The 19,727-nt window shown below is 45.4% G+C and overlaps 1 protein-coding gene across 1 annotated transcript in view; it reads left to right on the top strand.

Annotated features, from left to right (window-relative positions):
* Positions 1-19,727, top strand: part of LOC139268451 (scinderin-like) — a 51,535-nt gene that overhangs the window by 7,109 nt on the left and 24,699 nt on the right. The window contains exons 2-7 of the mRNA XM_070886609.1: positions 4,612-4,795; positions 4,914-5,068; positions 12,497-12,658; positions 14,050-14,199; positions 14,305-14,394; positions 15,529-15,661. Of these exons, the coding sequence (XP_070742710.1) occupies positions 4,615-4,795; positions 4,914-5,068; positions 12,497-12,658; positions 14,050-14,199; positions 14,305-14,394; positions 15,529-15,661 (871 nt within the window). The 5' untranslated portion in view covers positions 4,612-4,614. The remainder of the gene's footprint in view (positions 1-4,611; positions 4,796-4,913; positions 5,069-12,496; positions 12,659-14,049; positions 14,200-14,304; positions 14,395-15,528; positions 15,662-19,727) is intronic.

Here is a 19,727-nt window from a genome sequence, read left to right on the forward strand (position 1 = left end):
TCCCCCCCCCTCCCTCCTCCCCCCTCCCCCCCTCCCCCCTCCCCCTCCCCCTCCTCCCCCCTCCCCCCTCCCCCTCCCTCCCCCCTCCCTCCCCCCTCCCTCCCCCCTCCCTCCCCCCTCCCTCCCCCCTCTCTCCCCCTCTCTCTCTCTCCCCCCTCCCCCCCTCTCTCTCTCTCTCCCCCCCCTCCCCCCCTCTCTCTCTCTCTCTCTCTCCTCCCCCCCTCCCCCCCTCTCTCTCTCCCCCCTCCCCCCCTCTCTCTCTCCCCCCTCCCCCCTCTCTCTCTCTCTCTCTCTCTCCCCCCCTCCCCCCCCTCTCTCTCTCTCTCTCTCTCTCTCTCCCCCCCTCCCCCCCCTCTCTCTCTCCCCCCCTCCCCCCCCTCTCTCTCTCCCCCCCTCCCCCCCCTCTCTCTCTCCCCCCCTCCCCCCCCTCTCTCTCTCTCTCTCTCCCCCCCTCCCCCCTCTCCCCCTCTCCCCTCTCTCTCTCTCTCTCTCTCTCCCCCCCTCCCCCCCTCTCTCTCCCCCCCTCTCTCTCTCTCCCCCCCTCTTTCTTCTCTCTCTCTCTCTCTCCCCTCCCGCTCAGCGGCACGAACGGCTGCAGAATTCTCCCTGGCTGAAGCACTTTCACACAGGTAGGAAGATGGTTTATTTAATCTTTTCTTGGCTTATAAATGTTTATTCAGGTTGGATTTATTTGTATAATATTTGTAGAAGTATAAATAAGGATTTATTGTCGAATTTAATGAGTTCCCTTCCTCCGCCCCCCCCACCTCGTTCTGGACGCCTAATTTGTAACCTGCGCCTGATTTTTTAATGTGTAGAACAGGTTTTTTCAGTTCTACAAAAATCTTCACTGGCTCCATTCTACTTTAGTTTGGAGTACATTTTCACTGTGGAAACTTTCAAATCAGGCGTCAGTGGCCGGACACGCCCCCTTTTGAAGAAAAAATTCTGTTCGAAACTAGAACTGTTCTACCTGACTAGAACTGCAGAAAAAAAAATGTGGAGAATTGCGATTTCTAAAATAGTCCGTTCTCCACCAGTTGCTCCTAAAAATCAGGCGCAAATCATGTGGAAACTTGGGCTCATGGTGACCAGAACTGCATGCAGAACTCCAGATGTGGCCTAACTAGTGTTGTATAGAGTTCAAGCATAACCGGCCTGCTCTTGTATTCTATGCCTTGGCTAATAAAGGGAAATATTCCATATGCCATATTCTGTATCTACCTGGCCTGCTACTTTCAGGGATTTGTGGAGAAATTTAGAACTCAGCAGAGGAGGACAAAGGGTTTGATTAGGGCAGGGAAAATGGAGTACGAGAAGAAGCTTGCAGGGAACATTAAGGCGGATTGCAAAAGTTTCTATAGGTATGTAAAGAGAAAAAGGTTGGTGAAGACAAACGTAGGTCCCCTGCAGTCAGAATCAGGGGAAGTCATAACGGGGAACAAAGAAATGGCAGACCAATTGAACAAGTACTTTGGTTCGGTATTCACTAAGGAGGATACAAACAACCTTCCGGATATAAAAGGGGTCAGAGGGTCTAGTAAGGAGGGGGAACTGAGGGAAATCTTTATTAGTCGGGAAATTGTGTTGGGGAAATTGATGGGATTGAAGGCCGATAAATCCCCAGGGCCTGATGGACTGCATCCTAGAGTACTTAAGGAGGTGGCCTTGGAAATAGCGGATGCATTGACAGTCATTTTCCAACATTCCATTGACTCTGGATCAGTTCCTATGGAGTGGAGGGTAGCCAATGTAACCCCACTTTTTAAAAAAGGAGGGAGAGAGAAAACAGGGAATTATAGACCGGTCAGCCTGACCTCAGTAGTGGGTAAAATGATGGAATCAATTATTAAGGATGTCATAGCAGTGCATCTGGAAAATGGTGACATGATAGGTCCAAGTCAGCATGGATTTGTGAAAGGGAAATCATGCTTGACAAATCTTCTGGAATTTTTTGAGGATGTTTCCAGTAAAGTGGACAAAGGAGAACCAGTTGATGTGGTATATTTGGACTTTCAGAAGGCTTTCGACAAGGTCCCACACAAGAGATTAATGTGCAAAGTTAAAGCACATGGGATTGGGGGTAGTGTGCTGACGTGGATTGAGAACTGGTTGTCAGACAGGAAGCAAAGAGTAAGAGTAAACGGGTACTTTTCAGAATGGCAGGCAGTGACTAGTGGAGTGCCGCAAGGTTCTGTGCTGGGGCCCCAGCTGTTTACATTGTACATTAATGATTTAGACGAGGGGATTAAATGCAGTATCTCCAAATTTGCGGATGATACTAAGTTGGGTGGCAGTGTGAGCTGCGAGGAGGATGCTATTAGGCTGCAGAGTGATTTGGATAGGTTAGGTGAGTGGGCAAATGCATGGCAGATGAAGTATAATGTGGATAAATGTGAGGTTATCCACTTTGGTGGTAAAAACAGAGAGACAGACTATTATCTGAATGGTGACAGATTAGGAAAAGGGAAGGTGCAACGAGACCTGGGTGTCATGGTACATCAGTCATTGAAGGTGAGCATGCAGGTACAGCAGGCGGTTAAGAAAGCAAATGGCATGTTGGCCTTCATAGCGAGGGGATTTGAATACAGGGGCAGGGAGGTGTTGCTACAGTTGTACAGGGCCTTGGTGAGGCCACACCTGGAGTATTGTGTACAGTTTTGGTCTCCTAACTTGAGGAAGGACATTCTTGCTATTGAGGGAGTGCAGCGAAGGTTCACCAGACTGATTCCCGGGATGGCGGGACTGACCTATCAAGAAAGATTGGATCAACTGGGCTTGTATTCACTGGAGTTCAGAAGAATGAGAGGGGACCTCATAGAAACGTTTAAAATTCTGACGGGTTTAGACAGGTTAGATGCAGAAAGAATGTTCCCAATGTTGGGGAAGTCCAGAACCAGGGGTCACAGTCTGAGGATAAGGGGTAAGCCATTTAGGACCGAGATGAGGAGAAACTTCTTCACCCAGAGAGTGGTGAACCTGTGGAATTCTCTACCACAGAAAGTAGTTGAGGCCAATTCACTAAATATATTCAAAAGGGAGTTAGATGAAGTCCTTACTACTCGGGGGATCAAGGGTTATGGCGAGAAAGCAGGAAGGGGGTACTGAAGTTTCATGTTCAGCCATGAACTCATTGAATGGCGGTGCAGGCTAGAAGGGCTGAATGGCCTGCTCCTGCACCTATTTTCTATGTTTCTAAGCATTCCAAGGTTTATTTGTTCCTCTATACTTCTCAGTGTCCTACCATTTAATGTGTATTCCTTTGCCTTGTTAGCCCTCCCCAAATGCATTACTTCACACTTCTCTGGATTGAATTCCATTTGCCACTGTTCTGCCCATCTGTCCAGTTCATTGATATCTTCCTGCAGTCTATAACTTTCTTCTTCATTATCAACCGCACAGCCGATTTTAGTATCATCTGCAAACTTCTTTATCATACCCACTACATTCAAATCTAAATAATTGATATATACCACAAAAAGCAAGGGACTTAGGACTGAGCCCTGTGGAACCCCACTGGAAACATCCTTCCAGTCACAAAAACACCCATCAACCATTACCCTTTGCTTCCTGCCCCTGAGCCAATTTTGGATCCCATGAGCTTTTACTTTCGTGACCGGTCTGCCATGTGGGACCTTATCAAAAGCATTGCTAAAATCCATATACACTACATCAAACTCACTACCCTCCTTAACCCTCCTTGTTCCCTCCTTAAAAAAGTAAATCAAGTATTTTAATACTGTTTTGAAACAACAACAACCTATATTTATATAGCGTCTTTAACGTAATAAAGTGCAGATGGTGTACTCCAACTATCATAGGTATAGCTGTTGTTTATCAGATCAGTATGCAGTTACTCGTATTTTAATACTGCTTTGGAACAACAACAACCTATATTTATATAGCGGCTTTAATATAATAAAATGTCCTAAGGCGCTTCACAGGACTGCTGTCAATTAAAAAAAATTTGACACCGAGCATATAAGGAGCTGTTAGGGCAGATGAGCAAAAGCTTGGTCGAAGAAGTAGGTTTTAAGGAGCATCTTCATGGAGGAAAGAGAAGTGGAGAGGCGGGGAGATTTAGGGAAGGAATTCCAGAGCTTAGGATCTAGGTAGCTGAAGGCACGACCAGCAATGGTGGAGCATTTTAAATCGGGGATGTTCATAAGATCCAAAGAGGCAGAGCACAGAGGCCTAGGGGGATTTTGGACTGGAGGAGATTACAGAGATAAGGAGGAATCACTAGATAGTGTACTCATTTTAAAATCGAAATATTGATCTTTCTGGAAATGGTTCTAATTTCTGTTGAAATTTTCAGATTTACTGCCAAGGTCCTTTTTTGTTCTTTGTTATTTCCTTTCTGTGGGTAAGTTGCAAAAAATGCTGGCTTTTCGTGAGTGTCTGAACTGCACCAGACTGTCCCTCCACTGTAACATGGAAAGCAACGAAAGTTGCTGTGCTACACAGACGATTCGGTCAGCTGCAAATCTGTCTTGCGCCTTGTTAAATTGCTGCAAGCTAAAAATTTCTGTATCTCAGCATTTTATTTGTTAGTTCTGCTTATCGCTTCTGTCTATCTTCAGTTATCCATTGTCCGATTTTTCTCCACAGACAATGGCTGTTCACAAGGCATTTGAAAATGCCGGCAAAAAGCCAGGGCTGACCGTGTGGAGGATCGAGAAACTGAACCCAACGCTGGTTCCTGAAAAGCTGTATGGGAATTTTTATGTTGGTGACGCCTATATTGTACTATGCACAACTGCAGAGTTTTCATACAAAGGCCACATATGGCTAGGTATGTCTACATTCATCTTTTCATGTGGATTTTCAGACTGCTGTTAATGCAATACAGAATAAAACTTTTAATTTTAAAACCTATTTTAGGTTGATCTTTGATAACTATTTTCTTCCAGGAAACAAGTGCAGCCAAGATGAATCTGGAGCTGCTGCCATTCTCTGCATACAGCTGGACGACAGTCTCAGTGGCAAATTAGTGCAGCACAGGGAGACACAAGGCAATGAGTCAGTCCAGTTCCTGGCCTACTTTAAGAATGGACTTCTGTACAAGGTAATGTAGACAATAAACAGCATCTTTCAAGGAACTTGGAACCTTTTACAAAATATCAAGTTTCCGAGGTATCAAATGCTTGTACATTCTTGTTAGACTTAAGTGTGAACTGCCACCTTTGTCACCAAACGCTGGAGGCAGCATTTGTCTGTTTATTGACTAACTGGTGTATAAAATAAAATGTCTTTTTTTTATAAAAAGGGGTTGCAATGATCCTTCCCATGCTCAACAACGACCTATAGTAGCTTCTTCAGTGTGGATTCTTTATTTCTGGTACATACAAATTCAGTCAATTAGTTTCTAACTTTGGCCTGCTTGTCCTGTTTATGTGCTGTAAATATTTGAATTTCAGCAGCAACTTGAAGCTCTGGCTTTGCACTAAGGAAGAGTTGTTAAAGTGGCTGACTGATGGACGAGGAGGAGTTCTATTTAAATAAAGCATTTCCCCCCAGAGTAAATTGTTTAATGCCACCCAGGTGTATCAAGTGGATATTTAATTACATTTGGCTTTGAATTCTCCCCACTTTCACCAAGTAAATTGCGGTATAAGGGGAAAAATGATCGATAAGTGTCCCAATCGAGGTAATAAAAGTTAATGAGCAGCATGAAACCGGTAGATCTGGCAAATTATGTCTAACTGAACCGAGAGAGTAGCGTAAGAGGACAATGTTCAAACTAGTACCTGTAATGGGCACACTTACGACTGATTTTGGAACCTCTGGGTAGAGTAATGAAGGTGAAAACTTAAATCATTTAAAAACGATTGGATGCTGTGATCGAGGAACTGCAAGGTCTTTCTAGCTGGATGAGATAAGGTGAGCTGAATGGCGTTCCGCTTCCCTAGTTATGGTATAAGTTGGTGAATATGCTTCCTTCCATAGTTGACCCTTTCCCACACCCATTGATGTAGTCAGCTCTACTGATTTTAGAAACATAGAACATAGGTGTAAGAGTAGGCCATTCGGCCCCTCGAGCCTGCACCACCATTCAATAAGATCATGGCTGATCATTCACCTCAGTACCCCTTTCCTGCTTTCTCTCCATACCCCTTGATCCCTTTAGCCGTGAGGGCCATATCTAACTCTCTCTTGATTATATCCAATGAACTAGCATCAACAACTCTCTGTGGTAGAGAATTCCACAGGTTAACAACTCTCTGATTGAAGAAGTTTCTCCTCATCTCAGTCCTAAATGGCCTACCCCTTATTCTAAGACTGTGTCCCCTAGTTCTGGACTTCCCCAACATCGGGAACATTCTTCATGCATCTAACCTGTCCAGTCCAGTCAGAATTTTATATGTTTCTATGAGATCCCCTCTCATCCTTCTAAACTCCAGTGAATAAAGGCCCAGTCGATCCAGTCTCTCCTCATAGGTCAGTCCTGCCATCCCGGGAATCAGTCTGGTGAACCTTCGCTGCACTCCCTCAATAGCAAGATCGTCCTTCCTCAGATTAGGAGACCAAAACTGAACACAATATTCCAGGTGAGGCCTCACCAAGACCCTGTACAACTGCAGTAAGACCTCCCTGCTCCTATACTCAAATCCCCTAGCCATGAAGGCCAATATACCATTTGCCTTCTTCACCGCCTGCTGAACCTGCATGCCAACTTTCAATGACTGATGTACCATGACACCCAGGTCTTGTTGCACCTACCCTTTTCCTAATCTGTCGCCATTCAGATAATATTCTGCCTTCGTGTTTTTGCCATCAAAGTGGATAACCTCACATTTATCCACATTATACTGCATCTGCCATGCATTTGCCCACTCACCTAGCCTGTCCAAATCACCCTGCAACCTCTTAGCATCCTCCTCCCAGCTCACACCATCACCCAGTTTATTGTCATCTGCAAACTTGGAGATATTACATTCAATTCCTTCATCCAAATCATTGATGTATATTGTAAATAGCTGGGGTCCCAGCACTGAGCCCTGCGGCACTCCACTAGTCACTGTCTGCCATTCTGAAAAGGACCCATTTATTCCGACTCTCTGCTTCCTGTCTGCCAACCAGTTCTCTATCCACGTCAGTACATTATCCCCAATACCATGTGCTTTGGTTTTGCACACCCATCTCTTGTGTGGGACCTTGTCAAAAGCCTTTTGAAAGTCCAAATACACCATATCCACTGGTTCTCCCTTGTCCACTCTACTAGTTACATCCTCAAAAATTCCAGAAGATTTGTCAAGCATAATTTCCCTTTCATAAATCCATGCTGACTTGGACCAATCCTGTCACTGCTTTCCAAATGCGCTATTATTTTATCTTTAATAATTGATTCCAACATTTCCCCCACTACTGATGTCAGGCTAAATGGTCTATAATTATCCGTTTTCTCTCTCCCTCCTTTTTTTTAAAAGTGGTGTTACATTAGCTACCCTCCAGTCCGTAGGAACTGATCCAGAGTTGATAGACTGTTTGAAAATGATCGGCAATGCATCCACTATTTCTAGGACCACTTCCTTAAGTACTCTGGGATGCAGACTATCAGGCCCCGGGGATTTATCGGCCTTCAATCCCATCAATTTCCCTAACACAATTTCCCGCCTAATAAGGATATCCTTCAGTTCCTCCTTCTCACTAGCTCCTTGGTCCCCTAGTACTTCCGGAAGGTTATTTGTGTCTTCCTTCATGAAGACAGAACCAAAGTATTTGTTCAACTGGTCTGCCATTTCTTTGTTCCTCATTATAAATTCACCTGAATCTGACTGTAAGGGACCTACGTTTGTCTTCACTAATCTTTTTCTCTTCACATATCTATAGAAGCTTTTGCAGTCAGTTTTTATGTTCCCGGCAAGCTTCCTCTCATACTCTATTTTTCCCCTTCCTAATTAAACCCTTTATCCTCCTCTGCTGAATTCTAAATTTCTCCCAGTCCTCAGGTTTGCTGCTTTTTCTGGCCAATTTATATGCCTCTTCCTTGGATTTAACACTATCCCTAATTTCCCTTATTAGCCACGGTGAGCCACCTTCCCCATTTTATTTTTACTCCAGACAGGGATGTACAATTGTTGAAGTTCATCCATATCATCTTTAAATGTTTGCCATTGCCTATCCACCATCAACCCTTTAAGTATCATTTGCCAGTCTATTTTAGCCAATTCACATCTCATACCATCGAAGTTACGTTTCCTTAAGTTCAGGACCCTATGCTCTGAATTAATTGTGTAACTCTCCATCTTAATAAAGAATTCTACCATATTATGGTCACTCTTCCCCAAGGGGCCTCGCACAACAATATTGCTAATTAGTCCTTTCTCATTACACATCACCCAGTCTAGGATGGCCAGCCCTCTAGTTGGTTCCTCGACATATTGGTCCAGAAAACCATCCCTAATACACTCCAGGAAATCCTCCTCCATTGTATTGCTACCAGTTTGGTTAGCCCAAATGTAGATTAAAGTCGCCCATGATAACTGCTGTACCTTTATTGCGTGCATCCCTAATTTCTTGTTGGATGCTGTCCCCAATCTCACTACTACTGTTTGGTGGTCTGTACACAACTCCCACTAGCATTTTCTGCCCTTTGGTATTCCGCAGCTCCACCTATACAGATTCCACATCATCCAAGCTAACGTCCTTCCTTACTATTGCGTTAATTTCCTCTTTAACCAGCAATGCCACCCCACCTCCTTTTCCTTTGTGTCTATCCTTCCTAAATGTTGAATACCCCTGGATGTTGAGTTCCCAGCCTTGGTCACCCTGGAGCCATGTCTCCATGATGCCAATTATATCATATTAATTGCTGCCTGTACAGTTAATTCGTCCATCTTATTACAAATACTCCTCGCATTGAGGCATAGAGCCTTCAGGCTTGTCTTTCTAACACACTTTGCCCCTTTAGAATTTTGCTTTAATGTGGCCCTTTTTACTTTTTGCCTTGTGTTTCTCTGCCCTCCACTTTTACTTTTCTTCTTTCTATCTTTTGCTTCTGCCCCTATTTTACTTCCCTCTGTCTCCCTGCCATATTAGTTTACCCCCTCCCCAACATCACTAGCAAACACTCCCCCTAGGACATTGGTTCTGGTCCTGCCCAGGTGCAGATCGTCCAGTTTGTACTGGTCCCACCTCCCCTAGAACCGGTTCCAATGTCCCAGGAATTTGAATCCCTCCCTTCTGCACCACTCCTCAAGCCGCGTATTCATCTGAGCTATCCTGCGATTCCTACTCTGACTAGCACGTGGCACTGGTAGCAATCCTGAGATTACTACTTTTGAGGTCCTACTTTTTAAATTTAACTCCTAGCTCCCTAAACTCAGCTTGTAGAACCTCATCTCGTTTTTTACTTATATCGTTGGTACCTATATGCACTACGACAACTGGCTGTTCACTCTCCCGCTTCAAAATGTCCTGCACCCGCTCCGAGACATCCTTGACCCTTGCACCAGGGAGGCAACATATCATCCTGGAGTCTTGATTGCGGCCGCAGAAATGTCTATCTATTCCCCTTACAATAGAATACCCTATCACTATAGCTCTCCCACTCTTTTTCCTGCCTTCCTGTGCAGCAGAGCCACTCATGGTGCCATGAACTTGGCTGTTGCTGCTCTCCCCTGATGAGTCATCCCCCTCAACAGCACCCAAAGCAGTGTATCTGTTTTGCAGTGGGATGACCGTAGTGGACCCCTGCACTACCTTTCTTCCACTGCTCTTCCTGTTGGTCACTCATTCCCTATCTGGCTGTGTACCCTTTCCCTGCGGTGTGGCCAACTCATTAAACGTGCTATCCACGTCATCTTCAGCATCGCGGATGCGCCAGAGTAAATCCACCCGCAGCTCCAGTGCCACAATGTGGTCTGTCAGGTGCTGCAGGCAGATGCACTTCCTGCACGTGTAGTCGTCAGGGACACTGGAAGCGTCCCTGAGTTCCCACGTAGCACAGGAGGAGCATGACACGTGTCCGAGCTCTCTTGCCATGACTTAACCCTTAGATTAACTTAATTTGGCAACAACAATGATAAAGGTTACCTACTGATAAAGGAAAGAAAAAGAAAAACTACTCACCAATCCCCAGCCAATTGACTTATCCCCCTGGCTGTGACGTCACCTTTCGATTACTTTCGACTTCTTGTTTACCTTCTGCCCTTGTAGCTGCACCAGCTGGCCTCACAAACTGCCGCCCGAACTCCCACTTCTCTGAACTCCCCGGATTCCAGGTCCCGCTGGCCTTTTATAGGCCTCATGAACTGCCGGCCGAACTCCTGCCTCTCCGAACTCTCATTTTCATTTTCATTCTCCTTTGGTCGTACCTCCTGAGAAGAGGTGAAGGTGGTACGACCATGATTAAACGTGTCGTCTGTAAGCAAATAGCCACCAAACAAAAAGTTTCAGGAAACAGACTCTTTCCTATGCACACGGGACAAGCATGGTGATGCCATGTTCTCAGTCTGCAGAGTCCTCTCCATAGCTCGTACTCTGAAAGGATTGGAAGATCCTGTCCATTTTGTGGCCTAATTAAGAAATGAGGAAGTAAAAATGAGTTTGGTAATCAAGGAACCCGAGGGCCATCCTGACACCTGGGGCCCGAAATTGATGGACTCACTGCCCACTGCCGCTGACATTCCTTCTCGGGTTCCACCCAGTGCCAGTTTCGATCTGGTCTGGAGCAGGCGGGAGGGGAGAGCCGCCAGGAACCGCCCGCTGATGTCAGCGGATGACCAAGTGGCGTAAGTGGACTCCCTCCTGCCGAGATGCCAGATTGGTGTGGGTGGGAGTCAGCGCCAGAATGGGGGTGGAACGCTGTGAGGAGGTTGGTCTGTCCTGACAGTAGGTAGGAAGAGCTGAAAACAAAGGTGAGTAAACATTTTTAAAATGTTTTTCTTCACAGGGACTTGCCTGTACGGGGTCCGCTGAAGGTCTTCCGATGTTTTTTTTTAATGCTTTTTCTTTGCAGGTCTTCGTCCCTCCGTGGGACCAACTCCATCCTCGGCGGCACTTGGGCGGCAAGCACCTTTGCCGCCAAGATTGGGAGCTCCCGCTGGCTGCCGCCCAGATTGGCAGTGTAAATCCCTCATTTGCCGCCTGCCGCCCTTCGAGGGACCTGGTTGATGAAAACCCCGCCAAAGTACTGTCAGGTACCTCGGTGGTTCTTTGGGCGGGCTGAGGCCTTCATCACATTCGGGCCCCTGAAATCCTAAAGTACCTTCCATGCTGTTAATGTTCGCATGTATTGTGTCATCCTGTTTCAGTTGTATCCTGCCTTAGTGTTTTAACTGTAGTGCTTATGAACAGAAGCATTAATGGAAGAAATAATGATTTTATTTTTCAGTGAACTCGCTGAATGTTTAAATAATTGACTACAATTTATGCTTAATGGATTCAGAGAATGGAAGCTCTTTTGAAACCCAAGTAATTTCCTAATGGAGCCTGAGGGACGCATGGTATAATCGGCTTTCCTTTTAGTTGCTCGCAGAAAGTGGACACTCCACATCCAAACTAATAATTGCGTTATTTAAAAAATAAATTGCAATGCTGAAAAATAAATCTGATAAAGTTATCAGCTCTGTTGTGTGAAAAGCATTGCAAGCTAGCAGCCTGACCTGACACTAATGAAAGGGAAACTTGCTAGAGTGTAAGGAGGCAGGATACTCGAGCCGTTTCTTTTCCAATATAGGGTAACTTCTGTAAATTCTGTAAAAGCTCCCAGTGCAGAGCTTTTCCCAACGGGAATGTTCAGTTAGAATGTCAAGTGAGGAGGTTCGTCCCTGTTTCAAGGAACGAGCCATTAGATTGGGCTGGCCATGGACTGGGGGAAGCTAACTGTGCTTGATAGTCTAATTAGTACTACCTTTGTGCGAAGTTGCATGGTGGCAGCTATTATTTGTAAAACCTAACTCGTAAACATTTTTTTTGCAATTCTGTTTTTATACAGTAAATAATGACTGTGCTGGGGAATTAAAGCATTTTTCCTTTTTGTACAAGTGTTAATGTCAGGCAATCCTGGGCCTGAAAAGTATGGATTACATAGAGGATAAAGCTCCCTGTATTGCACCAGTGTGATATCTCTTTATTCCACACCAGCCATCCTTATGGCATATCTGTGCGAGATTGCCAGTTTGCTCCACATTATAGACAGTTTTTCTTGCTGTAAGTTCATGACTCCTTGGAATTGGATTAAGACTAACCAGACTGCTTTTACTCAAGATCCTTAAAGTCGCCAATCTGGATTAGAAGGTAACCCATACCCCAGCCTGTATCTTGTAATGCACAGAAGAGCATAGGACTAGTTCTGGTGCATTATTTGGTGTTCACTTCTGTAATATTTTATGTAATTTAACCTAGATTAAATGTTTGAAACCCACAACAATAGGAGCACAAAGGCCTGTAGGATTTGATGAGTTATTTGGTTCTTTTTTTTAAAACAACTCTTTTTATTGTTGCCTTCATAATCTTCAGCAGCGTTTTCCTTTTTGTGTCTCCTTTGTAGGACGGAGGTGTCGCATCCGGCTTTACGCATGTAGTCACCAATGACACCGATGTAAAGAGGCTGTTGCATGTTAAAGGCAAGCGAAATGTGAGGGCCAGTGAAGTGCCTTTCACGTGGGCTAGCTTTAACAATGGAGACTGCTTCATTATTGACGCAGGAGCTGTGAGTACAACATGGTAACATTTCACAGGAATGGTAACAAGTTCAGATACACGTTGATCCTTATTCCTTTCAATACTCCGCTCACCATATTACCTACGTTATCATGCTATCCTCCCTGGTTATGAGGACAAGGACGATCCAGCTCCAGGCCAGGACATTGTGGCAAATGCTGCTGTTTTAATCAGATACACCCTTCAATTCAGAATGGAATGGTTCCAATAAACACTGCTGCTTATAATCTCCTGAAGTATATGCAGTACACCATATCTATCATTTGTAAACTATCCCCCCGTCCCCGCCACACACAAAAACACACTTTTGGCATTTTTGGGGGAATAAAATGCACACTATACATGGAAATACCATATATATAGAAGTTCCTGCTCTCAACCGTGCATTTAAAAAGGGCACACAGAACATTAATAACTGTTCTATTGGCCAATCAGCTTGCAGAACATGTATAACTGCATGGCGTGAAGAAAGTATAGAACAGAAATGTCCATTTAGCTCATCAAGTTGTTTCCGCCACCGACCATATACAATCTACCCTATTATTGACTGTACTTCACATTTTTAAACTCCCAAAATAATGTTCTGGATGAAAATATTCTTTTGATAATCAAGCAAACCTCCAGATTATTTATGCTTCCAACTTATCCATTGTTCATCCTGGTATGGACAGTTGAATGCAGGAACTACCATAGACAACATCCACCTTCCCCACCCGTCTCCCACCTTCCCCACCTGTCCCCCACCTGTCCCCCACCCGTCCCCCACCCGTCCCCCACCCGTCCCCCACCCGTCCCCCACCCGTCCCCCACCCGTCCCCCACCCGTCTCCCACCCGTCTCCCACCCATCTCCCACCCGTCTCCCGCCTTCCCCACCCGTCTCCCGCCTTCCCCACCTGTCTCCCGCCTTCCCCACCCGTCTCCCGCCTTCCCCACCCGTCTCCCGCCTTCCCCACCCGTCTCCCGCCTTCCCCACCTGTCTCCCGCCTTCCCCACCTGTCTCCCGCCTTCCCCACCCGTCTCCCACCTTCCCCACCTGTCTCCCAGCTCCAGCAGTGTAGATAACATTGTGTGCCCTGAAATATTTGTTCATCTTAGTCTAAAACAGCAAGAATGGGGGAAGGAGGGGCAGAGCGAGAAAGGAAATGGACAGAGAATGAGGAGAGAGGAAAGGAACAGATGGAAGGGGAGTGGGGGAGGGGGGAAGCAATGCTGCGGGATGGTGCATTTTAAGGTTTAAGCTACAGATCTCGGTAACAGTATTCACCGATGCCCAGTCATACTTGAACTGGCAAGTAATACTTAATTAGCATAATGCTTGATCTCAGTTTCAAATACGGTCTTACAGAATATGAAGTCACAGTTAAACTTTGCAATTGTAGAAAATCTATCAGTGGAATGGATGCAAGAGCAACATAAACGAGCGGATAAAGTGCTGTCAGCTTGCTGCAAAGATCCGTGATGACGAGAGGATGGGACGTGCCAAAATACAGGTGGTGGATGAAGGAAGCGAACCTGCAGAGGTTATTGAAGTGAGTATGTGGAGAACGTGTGAGTGTTTATTGTAGAGTTTGCATAATGCTGGCGAGATTCCGCAAGATTAAATGTTTCCTACTTTTCTTTTAAAAAAATGGCAGTTACTGGGTTCCAAACCAACCATTCCACCACCAACTGTTGAAGATTCTACAGCCGATTTAACCAGCAAGAAAAAAGCCAAACTGCACATGGTAACTATTTGTTTTTAAAAGATCTTTGATAATGTATGATTTCATTCCCGACTCTTCGTGCTGCAGTCTTCGCAATCAACTGCAATGCTTGCGTGTCTGTGGTGGCTCAGTGGGCTAGCACCCTCACTTCTGAGTCAGAAAGTTGTGGGTTCAAGTCCCACTCCAGAGACTTGAGCACAAAGATCTAGGCTGACACTGCAGGGCATTACTGAGGGAATCATCATCATAGGCAGTCCCTCGAAATCGAGGAAGACTTGCTTCCACTCTAAAAGTGAATTCTCAGCTGACGATACAGTCCAATATGGGAATCACAGTCTCTGTCACAGGTGGGACAGTCAGTCGTTGAAGGAAAGGGTGGGTGGGGAGTCTGGTTTGCCGCACGCTCCTTCCAATGCCTGCGCTTGTTTTCTGTATGCTCTCAGCGACGAGACTCAAGGTGCTCAGTGCCCTCCCGGATCCTCCTCTTCCACTTAGGGCGGTCTTTGGCCAGGGATTCCCAGGTGTCGGTGGGGATGTTGCCCTTTATCAAGGAGGCTTTGAGGGTGTCCTTGAAACGTTTCCTCTGCCCACCTGGGGCTCGCTTGCCGTGTAGGAGTTCCGAGTAGAGCACTTGCTTTGGGAGTCTTGTGTCGGGCATGAGGACAATGTGGCCCGCCCAGTGGAGCTGGTCGAGTGTGGTCAGTGCTTCGATGCTGGGGATGTTGGCCTGATCGAGAATGCTGACGTTGCTGCGTCTATCCTCCCAGGGAATGCTGCACTGTCGGAGATACCATCTTTCAGATGAGACATTAAACCGAGGCATATTCATAAAAGATCCGGCACTATTTCGAAGAAGAGCAGGGGAGTTATTCCCTGTTATCCTGGTCAATATTTATCCCTCAATTAAGATCACTTAAAAACAGATTATCTGGTCATTATCACATTGCTGTTAGTGGGACCTTGCTGTGTACAAATTGTCGCGTTTCCTACATTACAACAAAGACCGTACCTCCGAAAGTACATCACTGGCTATAAAGTGCTTTGGAACATGCGGTGGCCGTGAAAGGCACTATATAAATGCAAGTGTTTCTTTTTCATAAAATACTACACAAATAACAGCAAACCTGGATGGTAAACCATTGTAATTTCCCTTAGATTTCTGATGCAAGTGGAGAATTATGTTTAACAGAGGTGGCTGCTGAGAACCCATTTACCATGGCTACACTTTCAACCAATGAATGTTATATTCTTGACAATGGGCCATGTGGCCATATATTTCTGTGGAAAGGTAAGAACGTCTATGCACTTGTGTAATACAGTGTGCACGTTACCGGATTAACTATTCATTTTTATTTTTAAAGTCCCTTTATTTCTATGAATGCTCCATGGCCTTCCTGACATGGCAGCAGTTCTCTGTAAAGCTGTGCCTTCCTTTTTTAAAACCTCATCCCTTTCAGTTCCTTGTTTCAGTTGCTTGCGCATCGAAGAATGCACTGCAACCTCTGCACATAGGGGTAGAATTTCCACAGGGATTCCCCCAGCTCCTGCTGTAACTTCGACAGCAGATTGATTGCTTATGGCAATTTCCAGAATGTCAGAAGAAACCCTGGTAGAAATTATTAGAGATAATGTTTACAGTGACAACCACTCCTTCAAACACCTGTGCTTACTTCCTTAATGAAATGGATGCTTGCCATTCAGAAATCAATCACTCCTAAACCAAACTGAATTGACAGCTACAGTTAAAACAAATTCAAAATCTATCTAAAATAATGAAAACAAATTGCAACCTAACATACCTCACTTAAAGCAAATTCTCTTAAATACCCCAGTAGTAATAATAACTATTTCAACTATCTCACCTAAAAATATTTGGGTCATGATACTTGATTTCACCTGGGACAGCAGTCGGAATGCTGCATTTGGTGTTGGCCGCAGTGGGGAAAATAATCTGGAATTTTTATTCATGAACATTATTTACTGGAAAGTGCGCATGTGTTTAATGTCTGAGGACACGATTGGCTTTGGGTCTGATGCCCAGCTTGTTCACATAGATGCTTACTGATGAGACACTTTGGCTGCCTTATGTACATAAGTGAAAATGTTATCTATTAAAGCCTGTCTTAACACTGTTGCTAATTGCCCAGTTCATGGGACAGACAGGCTTTTGGGCAGGCTTGTCTTATGTCACTGCTTCCTGCTGCCTCTTCTCCAGCCTGATAATTAGCAAGGTTCCTTAGTCGGGTGAGGCTGGATAAGAAGCAGCAGACGACAATAATTGTGGACACCGTTTGCGAGATCGTTCCATCGTCCTCCTCTGATCAGTCCGAGCATCTGACCGTTTGCTTCAGAATGCCGATATCTGCTTCACCAAGGCTCTGCGTGCACTTCATTATATCACTCTTCAAGTCTTGTACTTGGATTTCTCAATGGGATAAGCAGCCATTCAGTTTGACTCGTGGGACTATTACAGACAAAGCTTGTAATCGCCTCTGTTTAATGCTGTAGACCTCACAGAAAGCAGCTTTTATCCCCACGTAATTTGTTTATATATACTGCATTCAGAAAGGTTCAAATCTAGTGAAAGCTCATCGTGTAGAAGTCTTTCTATAGATACAGTGAATGTCAAAAGCCTTTTGTTTGCTTAGATGAATGCGATAAGATACAAGACCTTTTATTCCCCTCTGAAGTATGTGGCAATGGATACTACAGGTGAATCCCTTGAGGGTTGGAGGCAGTTTTGTGCTGTGGGCTGATGCCACTCAGAATGTGATGGAAAATTGAGGGCCACCCACCTGTGATTTTCTGGTATTCGTCGGCAGGGTCTCAGCCCCAGCTCTTTCCCACCATGTAGGGGTAGAAATTGCCCTCTGCCGGAAACAGGGCGCACCTACCCTTTTTGAAGTGTTTCGGCCGCCGCAATGGATGCAGTGGCCTCTCCGGCAGAATTCAGTTCTCGGGGTTTTATTTCCAGCGGGGCGGAAGTGGATCACCATGGGGTCGGAGGTGGGAGAGGAGCGCAGTGGCCGTCACCAGTGGGGCAGGAGTGGAGGCGGGCCGGAGTGTCCGCAGCTGTCAGTCATCAGCACCGCGCTGATGACGTCATCGTGCTGGCGTGTCACAAAGTCTCACCCCTTCAGTTAAAGAGGAGAGCCGCTGTGAACTCTGCAGATATTTTAGTTAGGTCCACTGGGCCACCAGGGAGGGTTTCAGCTGGGCCAGCGGCCTGGCACCCCAGAGCGGGTGCCAGGCGGTCTGTTGGCGGCCCGGCCGAACCCAGGGCGTAATTGTCGGGACCGACAAAAAAAATAACATGGCGGCCGCAGCAGTGCGTCCTCCCCTTTAAGGGCGACCGTACCACCATTTCACACACAGTGCATCGACAGCAAAAGCTGTCGGGGTCACCAGCCAGCAGCGGGACTTTGTCCGCGCGGCAATTTTGGATAAGGGTAAATTTCGCAAGGGGGGTCCCCGCCAGACAGTAAGGGGTCGGCGGGTAAATGGGCGGAGCGGTTCCGGACACCGCTCTGCTTCTGAGGGAGGGCAGTTTCTAAAATGGCGTCCCCTCCCACAGAGTGTCGGCGGCCATTCCGCGCTGTAGTCTCTTGTAGTTATACAACCAGATATAACCAATAGCAATTGTATGCTCTGTATTGAGGTTTATGATATTAGTTAAAAGGCTTACAACTTCCATACGCTGTAAATGCTTGCAGGTGGGTCCATATTGAAGTCTTCCCTACATTGATCTGGTTTCATTTCCCCCTGAAATTGGCTAGCTACGACATCTCCGTATACTTGTTTCTTTACTGCGAATCCTCCACAATCATAGTTTGTTCCCCCCAACTGTATCCTGTGCATGTACTTGCACATTTACACTATAGGATGGATTATTCTCCGTCGGGCCCGAGAAACCAGTAGAGAAATCGTGTGGCAAGCACAACACTTGTTAGTTTGTAGCAATGTTAATTTCAGAGCTTTACTCGGGGTCAGCCCTAATGACCTATTCATGACGAGCTCTCAACCCATAACTGCATGCAGTTCTTTAAATTACGCTGTCGCGCCCTTTCTCCACCCCTGCCCTAAATTTTTCACATCCTTTGCCCAACAGCATTACTGGCTTTCTATTGTTGTAACTCGTACCTTTGTCTCACCAGAGTTATGGAATTGAACTGCGATTTTTGACGGGGTCAGGCTCCTCGTATTCCAGCGCGCGTAAGCGCAGCGTCATCGCACCTGCACTGCCACATTGGGGTTTGGGTAATTTTAGGGACTTTGTCTGAAAGATTTAATGCCATTGTTGTCAACGAAGAAACCAAACTCTTTTTATGATTTCCTTTACTGCTTTTGGTCTTGATTACAGTAGCCTGCTCTTGTTTCCTTCAAAAACATTGTTAGTCATTTAAAAAAAAAAAAAAAAAATTTTAATATTAACATCTCAGCACACAATGGAATGATGATTTGTAATAGTTAGACCTGCTGCCTTCAGCTTTCCAGTGTCACAGCTCGTCCGTTTTATCAAATGACAACAACGTCATATTACAGAGGCTAAGCTGTATTCAGCAGAGAAGGACAAAGGGTTTAATTAAGAGGGGGAAATAGAGTATGAGAGCAAGCTTGCAGGGAACATAAAAACTGATTGCAAAAGCTTCTATAGCTATGTGAAGAGAAAAAGATTAGTGAAGACAAATGTAGGTCCCTTGCAGTCAGAATCAGGTGAATTTATAATGGGGAACAAAGTAATGGCACATCAATTGAACAAATACTTTGGTTCTGTCTTCACTAAGGAAGACACAAATAACCTTTTGGAAATACTAGAGGTCCGAGGGTCTAGCGAGAAGGAGGAACTGAAGGAAATCCTTATTAGTCAGGAAATTGTATTAGGGAAATTGATGGGATTGAAGGCTGATAAATCCCCAGGGCCTGATAGACTGCATCCCAGAGTACTTAAGGAAATGGCCCTAGAAATAGTGGATGCATTGGTGGTCATTTTCTAACATTCTATAGATTATGGATCAGTTCCTATGGATTGGAGGGTAGCGAATGTAACCCCACTTTTTAAAAAAGGAGGGAGAGAGAAAACAGGAAATTATAGACCCGTTAGCCTGACATCGGTAATGGGGAAAAGTTGCAATCAATTATTAAAGATGTAATAGCAGCGCATTTGGCAAGCAGTGACCGGATCGGTCCAAGTCAGCATGGATTTATGAAAGAGAAATCATGCTTGACACATCTTCCAGAATTTTTTGAGGATGTAACTAGTAGAGTGGACAAGGGAGAACCAGTGGATGTGGTGTATTTGGACTTTCAAAAGGCTTTTGACAAGTTTCCACACCTTATGTGCAAAATTAAAGCAC

This window comes from Pristiophorus japonicus, chromosome 8 (genome assembly GCF_044704955.1).
Source record: "Pristiophorus japonicus isolate sPriJap1 chromosome 8, sPriJap1.hap1, whole genome shotgun sequence".
NCBI lineage: Eukaryota > Metazoa > Chordata > Chondrichthyes > Pristiophoridae > Pristiophorus > Pristiophorus japonicus.